The 21585-nt window shown below is 45.7% G+C and overlaps 1 protein-coding gene across 1 annotated transcript in view; it reads right to left on the bottom strand.

The window, feature by feature from the left end:
- Positions 1–21585, bottom strand: part of GRB2 (growth factor receptor bound protein 2) — a 70759-nt gene that overhangs the window by 7870 nt on the left and 41304 nt on the right. The window contains exon 3 of the mRNA XM_032870631.1: positions 2122–2219. Within this exon, the coding sequence (XP_032726522.1) occupies positions 2122–2219 (98 nt within the window). The remainder of the gene's footprint in view (positions 1–2121; positions 2220–21585) is intronic.

Genomic DNA, 21585 nt, shown 5'->3' with positions numbered 1-21585 from the left:
ACAGAGAGTGTATATGGTCCTCAAAGTCTAAAATATTTATCATCTTGTCCTTTACATACAGTTTAGCCACCGCTCCATCTATTTTGAGGACCGACTGAAGGAACAGATGTATACAGCATATCTGGTGTATTCGGACAGAGGGAGGAGCCACTGTATGATCCAGAGCCGCTCCCACTCCCAGGAACCGCTACCAACTGCCTCTCCCTGGGGAGCGCACTCCGTGATGCTGTCCGTGAAAAGCCCACACAGTCCCCACAGTGCACACAGACACTACGTGGCTACAAGAGTGCAAAGCTGTGCTTAGTCCACTTCCCAGGACATCTACAGTGTCTTGTGTTCATCTTTTGGAGTTTCTTGGTTACTACCACGTGTGCCTACATTTTAGTAACCCGGGCATGATGTGTGTAAGCCCCTAATCTGGGCGTGTGGGTGGCTCAGTTGGTTAAGCATCAGCCTTTGGCTCAGGTCATGATCCTCGGTCCCAGGATCCAGTCCTGCATCAGGGTGGGGGTGGGGTGGGTCCCCTGTTCAGCAGGGAGTCTGCTTCTCCCTCTGACCTCTCCCCTCTTGCTCTCTCTCAAATAAATAAATAAAATCTTACAAAAAATAACCCCCTAATCTAGTGTTACAGGGACTTCAAACAAAGGGCATTATTAATCCACGGACAGGGGGCCAGGAATCCCTGCCACATACACCTTTGAAGATTTTTTTATGCCTACTTAAAAAAAAAAAAAAAAAGACAGCAATTGGCTTACATTTAATTGCCATGGTGGTAACCTCCAAAAGGGCGAGGTACGTGGGGAGAAACTCCTATATTGCTCTATGGTTTTCTACACTGTCTTTTACAAAGTGAACCAAATTCATAGATTACTGGCATTGAAATAAAAATACCAGAAGCTTTCTTAATTTTTAAGATAAAGAGGAATGAACTAGATGATCGGAGGCCCCTCTGAACTCTGTGACACTGAGCTGTGTACGAGCAGATGCAGTTAAGATCTCTGTTCTGGAGGCTCCGGAGAAGAGAAAGGACAGGCACGCGTTAGAGCAGCGACACAAGAAGAGGGACAAATGGGCTGCCACTCAAGGTGGGTCATGTCATCCAAAGATCTTACTTATCATTTGTGTTAAATTAAGTAGACAGACACTACTGCTCCTCCTTGTCCCAGTGGCATTCTAGTCTGGGCACTGAGCCTCAGCTCCCTGACATACGAGGGACGGAAGGGACCGCCGCTGGAGGAGGAGCAGGGCCAGAGGAGGAGGTGGAGGGTGCAAGTGAGAGAATGGTGGTCGGTAAGGGTTCTCACGGCCCCACTACATCAAGGGTTCCCACAGCCCCACCACGTCACATACCAATATAAACTGAGTGGGGGAGGGGATGTTCCGAGGGAAGAAGAAAAAAGTTCCCTGCTCTCAACGGCCTGGGGTAGGAGATTATTTTGAATTCTCTGAAGTGGGAACCCTAAGTGGTAAGCAAGAACAGTAATTATAACAAGCATTTATTGAGAACCTATTATATTGCCAAACACTGCTCTGGGGATACAAAAATTATTAAGATACAGTGCTATAGGGCAATCAAACATATCAACAAAACCATGTGATAAGTACACTTTCTAAGACTCAAAAAATGGAGAATTATGAAAGAGATCTGGCCTCAGGGGTTTTATGAAAAAGAATCACGGAAAGGCATTTCTATAGTTTTATTATTTGAAGATCACCAAGAGCTATTATCAATCCAAGACATGTACTTTATTACGTATTAGCATAGAAACTATTGTTTTAAACGAAACAACTACTTCATTAAAGATCAGTCTAAAACATGCACCACTGGGGCATCAGTGTGGCTCAGTCAATTAAGTGTCTGACTCTTTGGCTCAGGTCATGATCGCAGGGTCGTGAGACTGAGCCCCGCAGCGGGCTCTGTGCTGGGCGTGGACTATTATTATATCGTACTATTAACATGCAAAATCAACATGCCTTGTGAATTCTCTGGGAAGACAGAGTAAAAGGTATGACAACCATCCCAAGGACTTCAATTTTAAAAACATTATAAATTAAAATAAAACATTATTTGAAATAAGCAGATGGGTCTGACTCTTGGAAGACCAGTAGTGTCCAACTTACGGATGTGGTTTCATTTCTATATAATTCTTGGGGATGAAGCCATCTTTCCCATTGAGTTCTGCCTTGTACCAGTTCTGATCACATTCTTCATTCAAAACCTAAAAAGAAATAAGGAGGGGGGGAAATCAAATCATTTCCTTTTCACACTCTTAAAAAAGGCAGCCGTTAAGACAACTATGTTGCCATTCAGGTTTGTTTGGTTCTCTGAAGTGTGAACAGTTACATGACCCAAGACATCACACAACTTCAAACAACCAGCACATCGACTCTTACAGTTAAAATCAAATTAAAAGTAAAAGAAATGGTCTCTGAAAAAGAGAGTCTGACCCCCGAACCTCTAGCACTAACCCCTCGGGTAGGAAAGCAGATGGGAGCAGGACAGGTGAAATGAAGTCTCCGGAAACCAGCAAGCGCTGGTGCTGGAGAATGAAGGGGGCCCCCCAGGGACTAAATAAGCCTGCAGGGAGCAGCAGCTGCAGGGAGAGCTTCAAGACTTCTCTAGAGCTCCTCTGGGCCATCTTCAGGATCACAGGGATCCAATCCCGGGTCAGCCACCAAACAGGTGTCCAGCTGCTGCTAGCAGGCACCACCCACCCACGTGTCCTCACACACAAAGCATATTCCAGCGAAAAAGCACCCCAAGTCCTACTCCACTTACCCTCAGGGCCACAATGGGCTTGAGTTAGGGAATGCTGGAAGCACAACCACTAGCCTAGTTCACGGGGGAAGATCCAGAGACTATAAAACTGTAACATTGCATTCCCAGACTGGAAACACTCTCTACAAATGCGACATGACTACTCAAGGCTGTGTCTTAGCACATCACGCACAGATTTGAAGTCCCAGACTGCTCCTCGTTACACGGATGGGCCAGGCCAGGACGTCACAGGGTAGTACAAGGAACAGAATAGGTGTAGTAGAAAAGCCACCTCTGAATTCTAGATTTCTAACAAAAGGCAAAGGACAGAAGGCATTTATTATTTCTGGTGAGGGGAGGGGCAGAGGGAGAAAGGAAGATAGAGAATCTTAAGCAGGCTCCACGTCCAGCACAGAGCCCAATGTGGGGGCTCAATCTCACGACCCTGAGATCATGACCTGAGCCGAAATCAAGAGTTGGGACAGTCAACCAACTGAGCCACCCAGGTGCCCTAGGACTCTGCCCAGGCAGAGGCATTTTAAAAAGTTGGTGGCTTAAGAGAGAAAATAGAAATATGAGCCCAACTCAAAAGTGCTAAACACAAGAAAGTAGAGAGAGACCAGTACAGTGGCAGTTAATCTACACTATGCAACAAAGTTCTATAAGAAAGATGGTAAAGTTCTTTTTAAGTCTGTTTATTTATTTATTTTTTTAGTAATCTCTACACCCAACATGGGGCTTGAACTCTTGACAGCAAGATAAAGAGTCACATGTTCTTCTGACTTAGCCAGCCAGGCGCGCCAAGAAAGCTGATAAAATTCTTTACAAAATGATTTATTCAAGAAACTAAATGACGCCGTACTCTTTACCATATCAGAACTTGGACTGTTTCATCAGAATGCGTGATGTGTAGGTAAGACAGTCCCTCACTTGCAATGGTTCAACTTACGATTTCTTGACTTTATGATGGAGTAAAAGTGATAGGCATTCAATGGATACTGTACTTCCAGTTTTGAATTTTGATAGTTCCCCGAGCTAGTAAAATACACCATCCTGTGCTCGCTCATGATGCTGGGTGGCTGAAGCTCCCAGGCAGCCACGGAAGGGTCCAGAGCCGATGCACTGATTGCCATCCTGCCCCACAGCCGCTCTGCTTCTCACTCAGTACATTACACGAGACAGTCTACGCTTCATTTATGAAACTGACTTTGTGTTAAATGATTCCACCTAAATGGAGGTTTTACTCTAAGTGTTCTGATCCCATTTAAGGTAGACAAAGTTAGGGGTGCCTGGGTGGCTCAGTGGGTTAAAGCCTCTACCTTCGGCTCAGGTCATGATCCCAGGGTCCTGGGATCGAGCCCCACATCGGGCTCTCTGCTCAGCGGGGAGCCTGCTTCCTCCTCTCTCTCTGCCTGCCTCTCTGCCTACTTGTGATCTCTGTCTGTCAAATAAATAAATAAGATCTTAAAAAAAAAAAGATTATTTATTTACTTATTTGGGGGTGGGGGGAGAGAGAGGAGCAGAAGGAGAGGCAGAGAATCCCAAGCAGACTCCACGCTCCAGTGTGGGGCCTGATCCCGCAACTCCGAGATCACAGCCCAAGCTGAGACCAAGAGTTGGACACTCAACTGACTGAGCCACCCAGGCGCTCTTACAAGCATTTTCGACTTGTGATGGTCGTAAGTTGAACATGGTTTGCACTGGCTAAAGTGGCAAATCCCGCAAGAGCTAATAAATGTGAATAGAGAGATCTGAGAAAAGAAAAAAACAACACAGCTGCAGGTAAACCCAGCAGCCTCGGCGATGAAAACTTTTCATGAGTTTTTCCCTTAAAAAAAAAAATCATTATATTTTATTAACTCCTGCAATGATATAACCAATATGTGTATCACCTGAGAGGCAGTGACCTCAGAAGGGAGCTCATGGCTGTGCAGGTGTCACTGGAAACTCAACAGCATGAGAGCAAAGGAGAGATTTTGAAAGTTGTTTAAGGACAGTATGTTGTTCTCTACCAAAAAGAAGGGCTTAAAGAAAAATGGGGCCTAGTAATTGCCGTCTAAAGCATTATCCTATAATAACAATAGTGAACCTGTAGCCTTGCGAAGGGTTTTTCAAAAAGTCTTTAAAGGTCCCGAAATGGTGCGCTGTGTATGTTACGCTACAGATTTCTTGGAAGACAGAGTCGAGTCAGTGACTCAGGCCCATCTGGGCATCAAAACAGAGTAAGGTAACCACCTAGAAAAGACCAGTTTTAATTTGGGGCCAACAACCCTGCAGAAAAGGAGAACTGCATTACTGCATGCTAGTTCATACAGCCGGGCATTCTTATCACCTTTACGGAGACAGAAGCAAGCCCCCTAAAAATGCTCCCCTTGATAATTTATGGGGCAACATGCAGATGTGGCACCGGTTTAGAACGACGGTTTCTGCAGAACAAAAGTATCGCCTGGTGTTCAGTATGCTTTTCCCCCCAGGAAGACAGGAAAATACGGGAATTAATGCACTTAGTTTATTTTTAATGTACGTGAATAATTAAAATGTTGGTTCTCTGAAACATTCTAGTAGCTAGAATATCACTTTACCAGGAAGTCAAAATGTGCTGTGCATGCCTCTGAACTTCTTTACTCTAGAACTTAAGAAGACTGGTTCTGCTGGAGGCAAAGCCCGGGAGAGAGTGTCCCTGCCAGCCTGGGCCGCCCCGGGAGCCAGGCACCAGGCCTTCCCCTCCAGCGGCTCCACTCACCCATCCGCACAATGCAAACCCTGCAGCTCCGATGACTTAACAGAAACTTACAAATTCAATTTTATTCAAATGTCTTTTTTTCTTTTTTAAGATTTTATTTATTTATTTGACAGAGATCACAAGTAGGCAGAGAGGCAGGCAGAGAGAGAGGAGGAAGCAGGCTCCCCGTGGAGCAGAGAGCCCGATGCGGGGCTCGATCCCAGGACCCTGGGATCATGACCTGAGCCGAAGGCAGAGGCTTTAACCCACTGAGCCACCCCGGCGCCCCTATTCAAATGTCTAAACGCTTAAAGCAGCAAAAGACACAAACTAACCCAAGTGAGGTCCCAGTGGAGCAGAGGAGGAGACGAGAAGCCCGAGACCACGTGCAGGTGAGTCTGCGCCGACCCAGACTGTTCAGTTTCCTGTGGACTGACGTGAGCACCCACGTCCCTCACGCGGAATGTAAAAAGCCTCATCAGAGTTCCGAGAACGAGGAAGTTCCATCTCCACTCCCCGTGATGGAAGGCATGCTCACTCACTCATTCATTCCCCCTGAGCTGGCACGGCATCCAACAACCAAATTTTCATTCAGTCTTGGACATCTCAGGAAATATCTTTAGGTTTTACCCCACAGCTGCAGGTTCGAATCCAACCTTCATAGTCCCTCACATTAGGACCTTGTAGCCACACAAAATCCTCTAGTTTAACGGAAGCAAGTTGATCAAGAAGATGAGATTATGAAAGGAGGAAGTGACAAGTTTCAGTGTCTTTTTTTTTTTCCTTCTTGCAAAAAGACTGAAAATAATGTCAGAGCCCAAATCAGGAAGAGACCTAAAAATGAGGAATGCTTCGTGAAGCTTATACAGGACACTCAAAATCATTCCAGTCAAATCGGGGCACCGGGGTGGCTCAGTGGGTTTTAAGCCTCTGCCTTCAGCTTAGGTCATGGTCTCAGGGTCCTGGGATCAAGTCCTGCATCGTGCTCTCTGCTCAGCGGGGAGCCTGCTTTTTGGCAACCCCCCCCTGCTTACTTGTGATCTCTGTCTGTCAAATAAATAAATAAAATCTTTAAAACAACAACAACAACAACAAAACTATTCCAGTCAATGGAGGGGGACACAATGGGGGCACTGAGGGTGTCAGTAAAGCTGTATTTCTTGACTGCATGCCGGCTACCTGGGTATGTTCAGTTTATGAGAATTCACTGAACTAGATACTTAGGATCTGTGAACTTTTCTATATGTATATCATATTTCAACTAAAAGTTAAAAATACAGGGGCGGGATGCCTGGGTGGCTCAGTTGGTTAAGCAGCTGCCTTCGGCTCAGGTCATGATCCCAGCATCCTGGGATGGAGTCCCACGTCGGCCTCCTTGCTCATCAGGGAGCCTGCTTCTCCCTCTGCCTCTGCCTGCCATTCTGTCTGCCTGTGCTCGCTCTCTCTCCCTCTCTCTCTCTGACAAATAAATAAATAAAATCTTAAAAAAAAAAAAAATACAGGGGCACCTGGCAGGCTCAGTTGGTGGAACATGTGACTCCTGATTTCAGGCTATGAGTTCAAGCCCCATGTTGGGTGTAGAGATTACATAATTTTTTTTTTTAAAGATTTGTATTTATTTGACAGAGATCACAAGTAGGCAGAGAGGCAGGCGGGGTTGGGGGAAGCAGGCTCCCTGCTGAGCAGAAAGCCTGACATAGGGCTCAAGCCCAGGACCCTGAGACCATGACCCAAGCCGATGGCAGAGGCCTAAACCACTGAGCCACCGGGTGCCCCCCAAAAAAGTTAGAAATATTTCAGTCCGGGCGCCTGGGTAGCTCAGTGGGTTGAGCCTCTGCCTTCAGCTCAGGTCATGGTCTCAGAGTCCTGCAATCGAGCCCCGCATCGGGCTCTCTGCTCAGCGGGGAGCCTGCTTCCCCCTCTCTCTGCCTGCCTCTCTGCCTACTTGTGATCTCTCTCTCTGTGTCAAATAAATAAAATCTTAAAAAAATATATATACTTCAGTCAAGAGAAAATAGTAATATTCTGGTCCGCACATAAGAAAATCACATCAGGGCCTCCTCATATACCTTGGGTACAAACTTCACACTCCAAAAATACATAGGAAAGGAGAAAACAACACAGTGAGACTCCAGAAAACCCCAAAATGATAGCTTACCATAACTATTCTATGGGGAAAAAATTTCCAGAAGTGAAGCCTTCTTTACTGTGTGATTCTACTATTCTACATTATGTGATTTTGATAATATTTACCACTGCCCTCACTCTCAATCTGAGACCATTCTTAAAGCAATGCAAATTTCCATTTATACCAATAGGATGTCAAAGCTTTCCAAACAGTTAAGAAAAAAAAAAAAGGGTCATGGGACGCCTGGGTGGCTCAGTCGGTTAAGCGGCTGCCTTCGGCTCAGGTCACAATCCCAGCATCCTGGGATGGAGTCCCACATTGGGCTCCTTGCTCCGCGTGGAGCCTGCTTCTCCCTCTGACTCTGCCTGCCACTCTGCCTGCCTGTCTGACAAAAACAACAAAACAAAACAAAACAAAACAAAACAAAAAAAAAAAGAAAAGAAAAGAAAAAAAAGAAAAAAAAGAAAAAAAAAAGGGTCAAAGATTTAGGTCTCAGGTCCCTTATGATCCACCTGATCTGGATTCAAGGGGTTGAACACATAAGTTCAAAATTCCAATCTCAGCAGTGAACTATGTGACGTTGGGCAAATGATCCTTGTCTAAATTTTAGTTCCCCCACCTAGAAAGTGGTGGTTAATACCTCCATCTCCCAGGGTTACTGAGATGATTAAGTAAGAAAATGTGATAAGCAGTGTAGCAATCAGTGAACAAATGTACTTCACAACAGTTAACTCTTACACATGAAAATATTAGGTCAAACAAAAAGTGGCAATTTTTGGGAGGACTAAGTTCTACCTTCACTAAATCTGGTATCTTCAGTATAATGCTGTTCACGGACACCAACAGTATCCAAACTAAGAGGACTGGGATTCTTTGTTTTATTCTGAAAACACACCACCAGGAGACTCTGGGCTCACTTCAAAAAAGATTTTAAATGCAGAGTTCAAGGATTACGATAGCTAATTCCTTTCCCTGTCTCTTCTACACAGATACTGGGAGATAAGAACTGTACTTGATTTTCTACACAAATTATTGGAAAAGGTATCTTTTAGGAAAATGGTAGGTAAGTATTTTGTTTATAAATTGCTAGTTTGGGGGGCGCCTGGGTGGCTCAGTGGGTTAAAAGCCTCTGCCTTCTGCTCGGGTCATGATTCCAGAATCCTGGGATCAAGCCCCACATCAGGCTCTCTAATCAGCGGGGAGCCTGCTTCCTCCTCTCTCTCTGCCTGCCTCTCTGCCTACTTGTGATCTCTGTCAAATAAAATAAAATCTTAAAAAAAAAATTCTTAAAAAAATAAAAAAATAAACTGCTAGTTTGTTTAGATTGTAATTTGAATTATGGGGCTATTCTCTTGCATGAAAATATTCAGTTATCTATAAACAAACAAACAAAAGAAACCACGACTCTTTTTTCTTTTTCCTTTTAAAGATTTTATTTATTTGATAGACAGAGATCACAAGTAGGCAGAGAGGCAGGCAGAGAGAGAGAGAGAGAGAGAGAGAGAGGAGGAAGCAGGCTTCCCACCTAGCAGAGAGCCCGATGCGAGGCTCGATCCCAGAACCCTGGGATCATGACCTGAGCTGAAGGCAGATGCTTTAACCCACTAAGCCACCCAGGCGCCCCCCACCCTTTTTTTAAAGAGTGGGGGTATGTGGAGAGGCGAGGAACAGAGGCAGAGGGAGACTGAGAATCCCAAGCAGGCTCTGCACACAGTGCAGAACCTTACATGGGGCCTGATTTCCCAATCCCGAGATTATAACCTGAATCAAAATCAAGAGTTGGTTGTCTAACCTACTGAGCCACCCAAGTGCCCCAGTCGGTTAAGCATCTGACTTCAGCTCAGGTCATGATCTTGGGGTCCTGGGATCCAAAGCTCAGCAGGGAGTCTGTTTCTCCCTCTCCCTATCTCTCCCTCTGCTTGTGCTCTAACAAAACAAAACAAAACAAAATAAAAAAAAGAGGGGCGCCTGGGGGGCTCAGTCAGTTAAGACCCTGCCTTTGGCTCAGATCATGATCCTGGGGTCCTGTGCGGTAAGTCTGCTTCTCCCTCTCCCTTTTGCCCCTCCCCTTGCTTATGCTCTCTCTCACTCACACAGTCTCTCAAACAAATAAAATCGTAAAAAATAAATAAATAAGTAAATAAAATAAGAAATGTCAACTGGAATGTTGGCATCAAAAAATAAAAATAAATATGCAGTACAGTTATGGAGCAGTGGGGCAAGCCAAAATTTTATCAATGCGTAAAGCAACTTGTGTAAGAGCATTCATACGTGAAAGATAATGAACCGTTACGTATTTAGGCTCCTACACATACCCCTCCCTCAAAGCCACTTATTATGGTCCCTGCATTAAAGAAATCAACATAAGCCAGTGAGCTTCTCCTGCTCTTCAAGGCCAATCAATCCCACAGGAACAATACTGAAATACTGCCATGGAAAGATTAAGAATCTGGTGATCCTACCATATTAATTCTGAGTTCTTAAAAAGGGAGAACACACACGCACTTCTTAAAGACTTGAACCCCTTAAAAAAAAGTGTGGCAGGGCCCTAGCTAGGGTAACTGCACTGGGACAGCCATTTAGAAACGCACTGTCTTCAGCTGCCTGTTCCATATTTTACTGGAAGCTGTGAGAATGCTCTTCAACCTTACACCCCCTTAGCATGGATTACCGACCTGGTCTCAGTCTGCATGGGTTTGGATTCACTGAACACTTCAGGTAAGTGCTTTACACATCACCGCCTCCGTCTGCTACAGGTTTTGCTCAAAGTGAAAACCATCTCGGTTGTGCTGCCTGTTCTACTGTGTGTCAAATCATGAAAAACACCCACGCTGTAGATAAGCTCTTCTGATTTTAACGACGAGATGCCCAACTTAAAGGCAGTTTAATAATTAAGATTCCTGGACCCACAGAAACCTTCAATTGTTTACTCAAGCACACAGAGAGCAACAATTCTCCAAGTTCACGCTGCCTGGCCAAGTCTTCAGGCGGAAGAACTACGTTTCAGTCAAGACACTTGACAGGCAGTCGGCCCTCAGACACCAAACACTGAGAAGAAATGAGATGCATTTATGAGGTTTTAAAACTCTCCCGATTTTAGCAGATTTATGAATCTGTGTGTGAACATCAAATGACACTGTTTCATTAAATGGTTTGAAGATGGGACGCCAAGCTGGCTCAGTGGATAAAGCATTCAACTTTAAAAAAAAAAAAAAAAAAAAAAAAAAAAAAAAAAAAAAAGATTTTATTTATTTATTTGACAGAGAGAGAGTGAGAGATCACAAGTAGGCAAAGAGGGAGGCAGAGAGAGAGGGGTAAGCAGACTCCCTGCTGAGCACAAAGCCTGATGTGGGGCTTGATCCCAGGACCCTGAGATCAGGACCTGAGCTGAAGACAGAGGCTTAGCCTCTGAGCCACTGAGCCACGCTGGTGCCCCTAGAGCATTCAACTCTTGATCTCGGGGTGGTGAGTTCAAGCCCCATGCTGGGTATACAGCTTACGTATAAAAAGAATAATAAATGGTTTAAAGAATGTCTTCATTAAAAAAAGTATTCATGTAACAGTATCAAAACAAGGGGGTACTTTACCCTATGGTGATGGCCTTTCTCATTAAAGTATAACATCTGTGCATTGAAATGCCTTTTTAGTTTCTCTCTGAAATGAGTCTTTCCAGAAGATTCATTTCTTTGGGGATCAAAGAGTCTGAAATCCTTGACTGATGTCATTTCAGGAAAGGATTTCATTCATAAAGTAAAGAAATCCAAGAGGCATTGTTAGTTAAGTCTACCTTCTGACCACTAGTGATACATGGTGAAAGCTGCTAGGTTTTGCCCTTTAAACAATTTTATTTTTTAAAAAATTATTTTATTTATTTATTTAAAGTATATGAGGTTGAACTCAAAACCCCAAGATTAAGAGTCACCTGCTGCACCGACTGAGCCAGCCAGGCACTCCCTCCCCTCTTAAACAATTTTAAAAAGAAAAAAATAAGAAAAAAAGAAAAAAGAGCAAGGCACAGAGGGAAAAAACCCACTCAAATGCCCAAATTTTTCACTGGTAACAATCACTTATCACTTCTATACTGGCACCTGAACCCCAGAAATAGTATTTTTTTTTTTAAATAAAGACAAGGATGTAATACATCCTGTTTTTTTTTTTTTAAAGATTGTATGTATGTATGTATGTATGTATCTGTCAGACAGAGAGTGCACACAAGCAGGCAGAGAGGCAGGCACAGGCAGAGAGAGAAGCAGGCTCCCTGCCGAGCAAGGAGCCCAATGCAGGACTTGATCTCAGGACCCCGGGATCATGACCTGAGCCGAAGGCAGCAGCTTAACCGACTGAGCCACCCAGGCGTCCTGAGAAATAGTATTTTCTTCCCTGCTGCAGCAGCTACATCTTTGTACTCTTTCCGAGCAGCTGCTGTCAACAAGGATCGGTGTGTAAAGGGAAGAGCATCGAATCAGTAGGTTGAGGGGCACCAAATGCCCAAGCATCATGGCTGCACTGTTTTACCTCAATCTACTTAATGCCCCAAATCAGTACAAACCACTGGTTTTCTCCGTAGAAAGCATGAGTAGCCTCTTACCCAAACTGCCCTCAGTCCGGCGTTCCAGTTTTTCTAGTTTGGCCGACCCTACTGCACCCTCTCACCCGCTAGTTCTCTCAGTTCAGTCGAGCGAGTCAACTCACCAACTTCTAAACACACTAGACTTCAAGTTTTCCCTCTGGTTGGGTTGTCCTTTTCCTTCTCTATCTGATAGGCTCCCAAGATTCCGTTCAGAGCTTGCAACCACCTTGGTCAACTTCTCTGTTTCACTTTCATAGTACTTAACAGGGATAACAATCCCTCAGACATCTGGTCTACCACCGCACTTGGTACTGTGTACTACTCGTGTGCTATGGTCCTCTCCTAAATTAAACTGCAAACACCCTGAAGCTGGCTCCGTGCCCAATTCCCACCTGTGGTCTCCACAGCTCTTAGAATGGTACTAGCATATTTTGAGGAACTGACTTGTATACAGGACAGTGTTCTAAGTAATGTATACTGTATCCCAAAGCTAGCCGGGTCCAAGAACAATAGCAGGAGCATGACATACCAGCATCAGACTCCTTGATAAAAACAACAGCCTCTCAAACAGACCTTAGTGAAAGAAGACTGTCATGAAAGTTTGTCTCCCCAAGGAAGGAGAGGCAAAGGAAAGCAAGTAATAGAATTAGGCAGTCAGCCTTGCTGTAATGTGAGCACCACTGCCCAAAGAATCCCATATGGAGGACCGCAAAGGGGGTGTGCTAAATCCTTTCCACAAGACGACCCGCTTTTGCTTTCTCCAAGATAAAAAGATGCATGGTGGGGAAAAGGGGATGGAAAGGTAGGTAAGAGAAATTTCAGTATGAAATGGATACAAGCAGGTGATGATTTGGGTGGAAGAGGGAGAAAGGTGGGGTAGCTCCTACCCTGTCCACACTAATGCCTCCCAGTAGGGGAGCACTTCCTGGGAAGTGGAGATGCTTAGTTCAGTCTGCAAGTTTGACTTCTGACTTTTGCAGGGTATTTATTTTACAGCTACAACTCTTCCAGCCAAATTTTTACAAAACACAGCCAGGAAGGGGCGCCTGACTTGCACTCAGGTCATGGTCTTGGGGTCCTGGGACTGACCCAAGCATCAAGCTCCACATTCAGCAGGGAGTGTTTCTCCCTCTCCCATTACCCTTCCCCCGAGCCTCTCTCTCAGGTAAATAAATAAAATCTTTAAAAAAAGTCTGGAAGACCTTGGACTTTTCCTTTTAAATCATTTTTTTAAAAGATTTTATTTATTTGAGAGAGAGTGCGCATGAGTGGTGGTGGGGGAAGGGAGCAGCAGAGGGGGAGAGGGAGGGACAAGCAGACTCTGCACTGAGCATGGGGCCCATGCAGAGACCCACGCGAGGCTCAATCTCAAGATCATGACCTGAGATGAAACCAGGAGTGGGATATTCAACCAACGGAGCCGCTCAGGCGCCCCTTGGTCTTATACTTTTCTATTCTTCCACAGAGTGGCAGATAGGTTGATGTAGACAGAAAAATGATTAGACACACACTCACAAACACAAAATGATTCTATTAAAAGCTCAGGATCACGAGTGCATTTTTTAAAAAATGTTAAGACTTCATTTAAAATATTTATACATGTAAAAAGATGAACAATTAAGAAGGCCTATCAACTTACAGGATAGTTCTCTTTCTCTGAGAAAGAGTTAAGTACTCAAAAACCAAATCAGATACTTTCATCAACCTCTAAAGGCTCACTTGTCATTAAGAAAAGCTGCTCATGACATCTCAACAAAACAGGAAGGCGGTTCACACTTCTGTGATATTACTCCACCCAGATAAATCTGGGGAGAGTGAAACCTAAATGCACAGGCAATACCCCCAAAATAAACTCTTTCTACCAAAGGGGTACTAAGAGTTTCCATTCAAAATAACTGTCTTTTGTGTTTTGTGACTCATGAAAGATGTATTTCACTGGTGTAGCTGATTGTTCAACAGAAGCGTAAAATACTCTCAGAATGTCAGAATTTCAACTGCAGGGAGTTGGGAGAGACGAGGGAGGGGGAGAAACAGAGATAGCAGGGAATGTCAAGAGAGAAAATGCTGTGCGTTTGCAAAATTCGGCAATCATACGATGGCCCGCACCAGGCAAGTACTATGTCACAAGAGTGCCAAGCCCTGAGCTAGGTAAGCCGAGGGTACGATTACACCCCCCAGAGAGCAGAGAGTTTAGTAAACTGCTAGGTGCAACACAGGGAGGTGGATGCCGCGAGAGAGGGTTTAACGGGTACTATGGTAAGTACCAACTCAACAGAAAATGCCTGTGGTTCCAAACACTGAAGAGAAAAAGATCTGAGGCCGGGACATGGGGGGACACAGGAAAATTTCCCGGATGAAGTGTGAACTAGGTTACACTCTTGGTCCTCACCTTTAGCTCTGCTCAGCCCATGCAGAGCTGTGAGGGCAAGACGCATGGCACACTTCCCCACTTGCTATCAGACAGGTGGGGGACGGGTTATTCTCTTGGTCCCACTTGGCTGCCATTAACTAAATGACCGGTTAAGCTTCTTTAAGTTGAAAAGTAAAACCTTTACTAATGGTATCAGAATTTCCCAACTGGAAGTGACCAAAATAATCTCTACCTTCAACAATATATATTTATAAAAAATACTATCTTTGCCATATTGTTTACTGACAACAGAAGGCTTTTGATCTTGGGTCAATTTCTACAACCCTCTCCTCCAAGAACCAAACAAAATAAACAAGACGAGGCCAGAGCACAGGAGTTACTGTTTTCTAAGGGTGGCACCAATTCCACCCCCTGAGACCTACTTACTTCCTGCTGTTTGTTTCACCATAATAAATACAAGAGGAGACAGGAGCTCCCAGACCTCCCCACCCAAGACCAAAAAATTAATGACAATACAGTTTATTAAATTTCACTTAAGGCCTTAGTGGTTCAAGATGTGCACCAGAGTCTATTGATTTACAGTCGTTGTGTGACCCCAGAGCCACCTCAGAAAACGTAATTAGGACAGTCTGCCGTCACCAGAGAGGGGTACTGGATAGGGTGGTAAGTCCCCACCTCCTGCTCCCACAGTGGAGGTGAGCGCAGGCAGCCACGCAGCTAATTCCAATACTAAAGTGAAAATGTGGATTATTAAGTACAGCGCGAGGGAGCACAAAACACAGGACCTAATCTAGTCAGGGGTTTGGGAGAGGCAGTCAGAGAGTGACTCAGTTTCTCAACCGAGGAACCTGGCTCCTGGCTCTGGACTGGGCCCCACCCCCTGTGGTTTTTCAGAGAAACCCTGCCGACAGCTGTCAACAGTCTCATCACTCAAGTCTCCTCAAATTAGCTGATTTAAGTGTGTCACGTATCTCCTACCAGGACCCCGACTGAAAGGACTCCCAAAATCGGTTGTCTGTTCTTTGGAACTCATTAGGGAGACATTTCGCGATATAAAGGGACATTTGTTACGGGGCAAGGAGAACGCAAGCAGCATGGGAATTCTACCGACCAGTTACAAACGGGCCTTGCTTCATGAGGGCCGCCGTTCTTAAGCAGCCAGATCATTCCGTCCTGTTCGTGATTCCAGCGGTTCTAGGGCGCTGGGGAAGGGGAAGTGAAGGCTGCCGTCTGGTCGCGAGAGGGTCGCAGTAACTGGCAGCGGCTCTCCTCGTCGCCTCACGTGTTAGCGTTTCCGTGCCTGTGACAGCGAAAACGGGGTGCTGGGAAGCTACACCGGGAATTAAAAACAAAAACAGAAACGAAACACGGTCCTGCCCTGAGAAGCATTTATGAGCTAAGGGAGCGGTTTACGTAAGCCGTGAGGGAACACGTAAAACGTGGCACAAGGGAAACTGCTGACTGTGAGCGGAGTACGGAACTCGCAGCTATTGGTTTCCAAAGCGGCTGTGTGGCTGATGTTTCTAGAAAATTCAGTTCCTGCTTGGGAACTATGAAAAGGGCAACTTCAAAGATCCAGGAATAGAGCAAGAGCCTCCAGGTAGAGCAATTCGGTTCGTCAGAGGACACAGTAAGCAGACGAAGCCTCCCTTCTGTACTCGAACGGGGGTTGGTAGAAGAGGGAGCCGCTGCTGTTCTACCGCACTTGCCTGCGGCCCCTGCCGGGCTACAAGGTGCCCTCCTGTGGCGAAGCGCTCCCGTGTGTAGAGACAACCCCTCTGGCGACGCGGTGGCACCTAAGAGCAGCTACTCCCTCCGCTGCCTCCGCCCCCGGCCGGAGTGTCGCCAGAGTGCCGGCCAGTCCTGGAGACCCGGCAATCTTCAGGGACAGGATTCCATGCAGGCGCGCCTGGACACCCAGATCAAGGGGCCCATTCCGAGTCTTCTGTTTCCGTCACTCAGGTATTTGGCAGACGGGGCTCCGTCTCCCCTTTCGGAGGAGCGTGTTGGCGAAGACGTGAACAAGTTAACATTCGGGGAGTGGTGGGATGGTACTGGAGGGAGCTGAAAAACCTACACGGTTCTATGACAAGGAATTTGGCCATACACATCCAACGTCTGAATTTTCATACCTACTAACCCAGTAATGCCCTTCGTAGGGCTCTATCCTGACAAAATAATCAAAAATGTATGCGAAGGTTCAGGGAGGAGACAGGAGTGCAGCGGGTGCCCGTTCTGAGTTAGACACTGGCCAGGGATACAGTGACGAACTGACCCTCACTTGCCGGAGCTGACAGTGCGGGAGACGAGGGAGTCAGAGCCTCGGGGAGGCTAAATTACATGATGAAAAGCCCAGGGCGCTTTGCAGGAGAGCCCATCTTCGGGGACCTAGTCTCACGCCACGCAGAGATGGGTGTCGAGGAAAGCACACCCGGGCAGCAACGCCTCACCCGAAGCCCAAGTATGAAGACACGATTAGAGTGAGGAGAGAGAGGGGCGCCTGGGTGGCTCAGTGGGTTAAAGCCTCTGCCTTCGGCTCGGGTCATGATCTTAGGGTCCTGGGATCGAGCCCCGCATCGGGCTCTCTGCTCGGCAGGGGGCCTGCTTCCCCCCCCTCCCCTGCCTGCCTCTGCCTGCTTGTGATCTCTCTCTCTCTATCAAATAAATAAATAAAATCTTAATTAAAAAAAAAAAAAGAGTGAGGAGAGGGATTCTAAGCAGAGGGAAGAGCACAAGCAGAGGCTCCTGGTGAAGCTCTGAATCCCAGGGAGGATGCCCACAGCAGCGGGGCTGGAGGTCAAGGAGAGAGAACGGGGCAGGCCTTCGGAGAACAGAATGAGGATTCTGGGAGAACGAGAGCTGAATGTGCTCTTTGAGATGATGACTCTGGCTTTCGTGGGGACCAAGTGGCAGCAGGAAGAGCAGTTGGTTAAGAACCTATTGTAGCAAGTCAGGCAGGAGGAGATGGAAATTTAGACTAGGGTGGGGGGATTTTGACGGTTCCGAAAAGTTCTAAAATAAACATTTAAAGACCCATACACATTATTTTAAGAAACTATATTTACTCCTCCACCTCGCAAAATCCTCCTTTGTTTGTAGGAACGGGGAACAAAGTACAGTATAGGGGGAGACAAAAACAACTTTGTGCCATACCATGGGCTTTTCACGGTGACATAATTTAAAAGCTGGATAAAGTTTAGGTATCATCCACCATAAAAAAAAAATCTACAAAAGGTAAAGGATGGGGCACCTGGGTGGCGCAGCTGGTTGGGCAACTGCCTTTGGCTCAGGTCATGATCCCGGAGTTCCAGGTTCAAGTCCACATCGGGCTTCCCTGCTTAGCTGGGAGCCTGCTTCTCCCTCTGACCCTCCCCCTTTCGTGCTCTCGCTCTCTCAAATAAATAAAATCTTAAAAAAAAAAAAAAAAAAGAAAAAGAGATAACCCTTCAGTTCTTTGAGAACACAGGTGATATTTTAATTGCTATACAATTAAAAATAGCTAGACAAAACTGATTTTCTTTCAGACAATTCAAACACATATAATGTGCAGACTCCAGAATCCATGAAAATATTCAATTTTAACTCGTATACCCTGACACACGCTTCTTCACTTTCTCTTTTTCCAAAAGTGACATGAGGAAAATGGGCACAAGAGCCCAAGACAGGACAACTTTTTCTCAGCACCTTTAGAGGAACTGGAGAGGAATATTCTGCAGGAATACTCCAGAGCGCCCTTGACCGAGGTGGCGCAGGCCTCTGTCTCCCGTGATCACCCAGCTCTGGGGCTTCCTGAGGCAGCTCCAGGGCCAGAAAGAGCAGGCTCCCGCAGGGCTGGGGGTGAAGCTGGGGGCCGGGGACCATCAGATATGACAAGCCCAGCCTTGCTCGCCTGTTCATTTTCTTTCTAAGCACCTACACACTGTTCCACGTGGAAAATCAGTACTTTCGTCCCACGGAAATGTCACAACCTGCAGCGCAGAGGGACTCAGAGGACTAAATAACAGGATATATTAATGCGAATGATAGGTTTGTCAGACCCTCAATTCTAGACTGTAAGAACAACTTTCTGGATGCACGTGGCATTTAAAGTGGGAAATTTGGGTGTCACTCCCACACCACCCCCGAGTCTGGGGTAGCCACACAACCAAGTGAGTACAGAACTAATCCATGCTGCCTGGAAATGCAAGAGGGAAGCAGGCACATGGGATTCCCACCCCTGCCTGCAATAACGAGTAGTTTCCCCAAAACTTATTGCAATCACCTAAGGTACGACTACTCTTTGCAGCTGCAGGATGCTACGGTTAGGCCTTTATAACCCCCCTCCATGCAGCAAAAGGATTTTCATGTCACGAATGGCAGAGCACAACAGACGTGTAATGACGAAGCTATCTAATCCGAAAGGACTAGAACCAAAAAGTACATCAGCATACTTCCCCCTGGATACCTCGGCGCACAACTACTAACTGCATTTAGATATGACGTGCAGTGCTTTCTTTCAGTGTAAAATTTACAGACTCCCCCCCGCCCCGGCAAGTTTCCTTTGCCCCCTTCCCCAGGCCCAACCTTCTCTCGGAACCCACTCCCAAGCATGCGTTTGCTCTTGCCACTGCACTAGAACTACCTGGAGAAGTCACTAATGATCTCCTACCGCTGAACCCAAAGGTCGGTTCCCTGACCTTCTCTGACTTGGGTTCCGGGCAGCACATCACAGAGGCGATCATTCCCTTCACCTCAAGACACTTCCTTGGCTGCCAGGACCGAACAACACTTCCTAGGTTTTCTTCCTATCTAACTGGCCACTCTTGTTCAATCTCTTTTGCTAGTTTTTTCCCCCATTAACTTTTTCTTTTTTTAATATTTTATTTATTTGACAGACAGCGAGAGAGGGAATACAAGCAGGGGGAGTGGGAGAGGGAGAAGCAGGTTTCCCTCTGAGTAGGGAGCCAGATGCAGGGCTCTATCCCCGAACCCCGAGATCATGACGTGAGCTGAAGGCAGATGCTTCACTGTGCCACTCAGGCAACCCTCTTCATTAACTTTTAAATGTTAAAGTGCCCTGGGGGGCACCTGGGGGGCTCAGTTGGCTAGGGCCAACTCTTGATTTCAGCTCAGGTCATGATCTCAAGGTCGTGAGATCAAGACCGTGTTGGACTTTGGGCTCTGCACTCAGTGTAGAGTCTGCCTGGGAATCACTCAAATAAATAAATGCTAAAGTGCCCCAAGGGCTCCATCCCCAAACCTAAATATCTTCTCTATCTGCATTCACCCTGCGTTAATTTTCTCATCCAGTCTCATGGCTTTTACATATCCCAAATCACAACATTCAGTCCACTTCTACTGCTGACACTCTATAATCCAACCTGCCATGACAACTGCTTGGTTATTAAAGTGGCTTCCAAACTGGTCCCACGCCTTTCATCCTGCCCCCTTTCTGAATGTTCCCAATTCTTCAAACTAGAATTACATCATTAAAATGTAAACCAGCAATCCAAGCAAACAAGACAAATAAAGGAAACGTGGTATCCTGGAAGGGACCCAGAAAGAGAAAAAGGACATTAGGGAAAAACTAAGGAAATCTGAATAAAATATGGACTTTAGTTAATAATAATGTATCCAGGGCGCCTGGGTCTGCCTTCTGCTTGGGTCATGACCACAGGGTCCTGGGACTGAGCCCTGCGTTGTGCTCCCTGCTCAGTGGGAAGCCTGCTTCTCCCTCTCCCACTCCCCCTGCTTGTATTCCCTCTCTCGCTGTGTCTGTCAAATAAGTAAATCTTTAAAAGAGATTAAAAAATAAATAAATAACAGCAACAAACCACCCATAATGTAGGAGCTACTTGGTTAAGTGTGTTAGAGCTTTTAAAATTCTAATCAAAATGTTACATTTAAGGACTTCTTTCATAACACTATAGGTAAAATTCAATTTGGAATCATTTATCTCAGCAGGTCTTAGGACCAAATTTTTATTTTTATTATTATTTTTAAAGATTTTATGGAGAGAGAAAGCGCAGGGGTTGGGGAGGGGCGGAGGGAGAAGCAGACTCCCCACTGAGCAGGGAGCCCAGTGAAAGACTCAGGACTCAGGACTGATCCCAGGAGCCTGAGATCATGACCAAAGGCAGATTTTAACTAACTGAGCCACCCAAATGTCCCCCTTTTTATGGCCAAATTTTTAGTTTAAATATTTACTTACTTATAAAAGCTACTCTTTCTTTCTAAACTTATCTGTGTGGGCAGTGAACCTAGTAACTAACTCCAGTCAAAACCTGGAGAAAATCAGTTCCAGAAAGCTCCCCAGTAACTAGCACAGCAAACCTTGCCAGTCATGTGGTGTAGGACCCCAGATGCCCAGACAGGTGTGCCTCGGCACAGCTCCTCCCACCTGCCTCTCCAGCCTTCATGGCTGTTACTCCCTGCCTTGAGCTCCAAGTTCCAATACTGAAGCGACAACTGCCATGATGTTTTAGGATTTTCAGACTTGGTATATGCTGTTTCTCGAATTAAAATGGCAAACTCGAGAGTCAACCTAAGTATCACTTCCTCTTTGCTACCACTGGCCTTTGAATTACCTCAGTTCTACCATCATACTTGTCTCGGCAGACCTTAAGCATTCGTCTTCTCTACGAGACTGAGCTACTTGTGGGCCGGAGCCCCGTCTGTTAATCTTGGTCTTCTCCACGGCATTCGGTAAGAGTTTGACAGTTTGATTTGTCTCACAAAGACAAACGGTGTGCTACAGAAATATTCTAGTTCTTTGTCTCTTAAAAGAAATTATAAACTATCTCCCAATTGTAAATGAGGAAATGTGATTATTACATAATGAATTTTTATGGCTGGTTTTCTTTTTCACTCATAACAAGCAAATGCTTCAATAGCTTAAGTCTCAAAAATCTGGTTTCAACAGATTGCAGCCATTTCGAGTATGTCTCTCTCTCTCTCTCTCTCCTGGCCCTCCACCCACCCACCCACATCCTAAAAGATAATTCTGGACAACGGGGACTGGTTTTATATGTGTCTGGAATAATTCCTGGTAATTGTA

This window comes from Lontra canadensis, unplaced genomic scaffold, assembly GCF_010015895.1.
Source record: "Lontra canadensis isolate GAN:19392208 unplaced genomic scaffold, GSC_riverotter_1.0 scaffold41, whole genome shotgun sequence".
Lineage (NCBI taxonomy): Eukaryota > Metazoa > Chordata > Mammalia > Carnivora > Mustelidae > Lontra > Lontra canadensis.
Note: the sequence above shows the minus strand (reverse complement) of the source record. Positions and strands in the feature narration are given on the sequence as shown.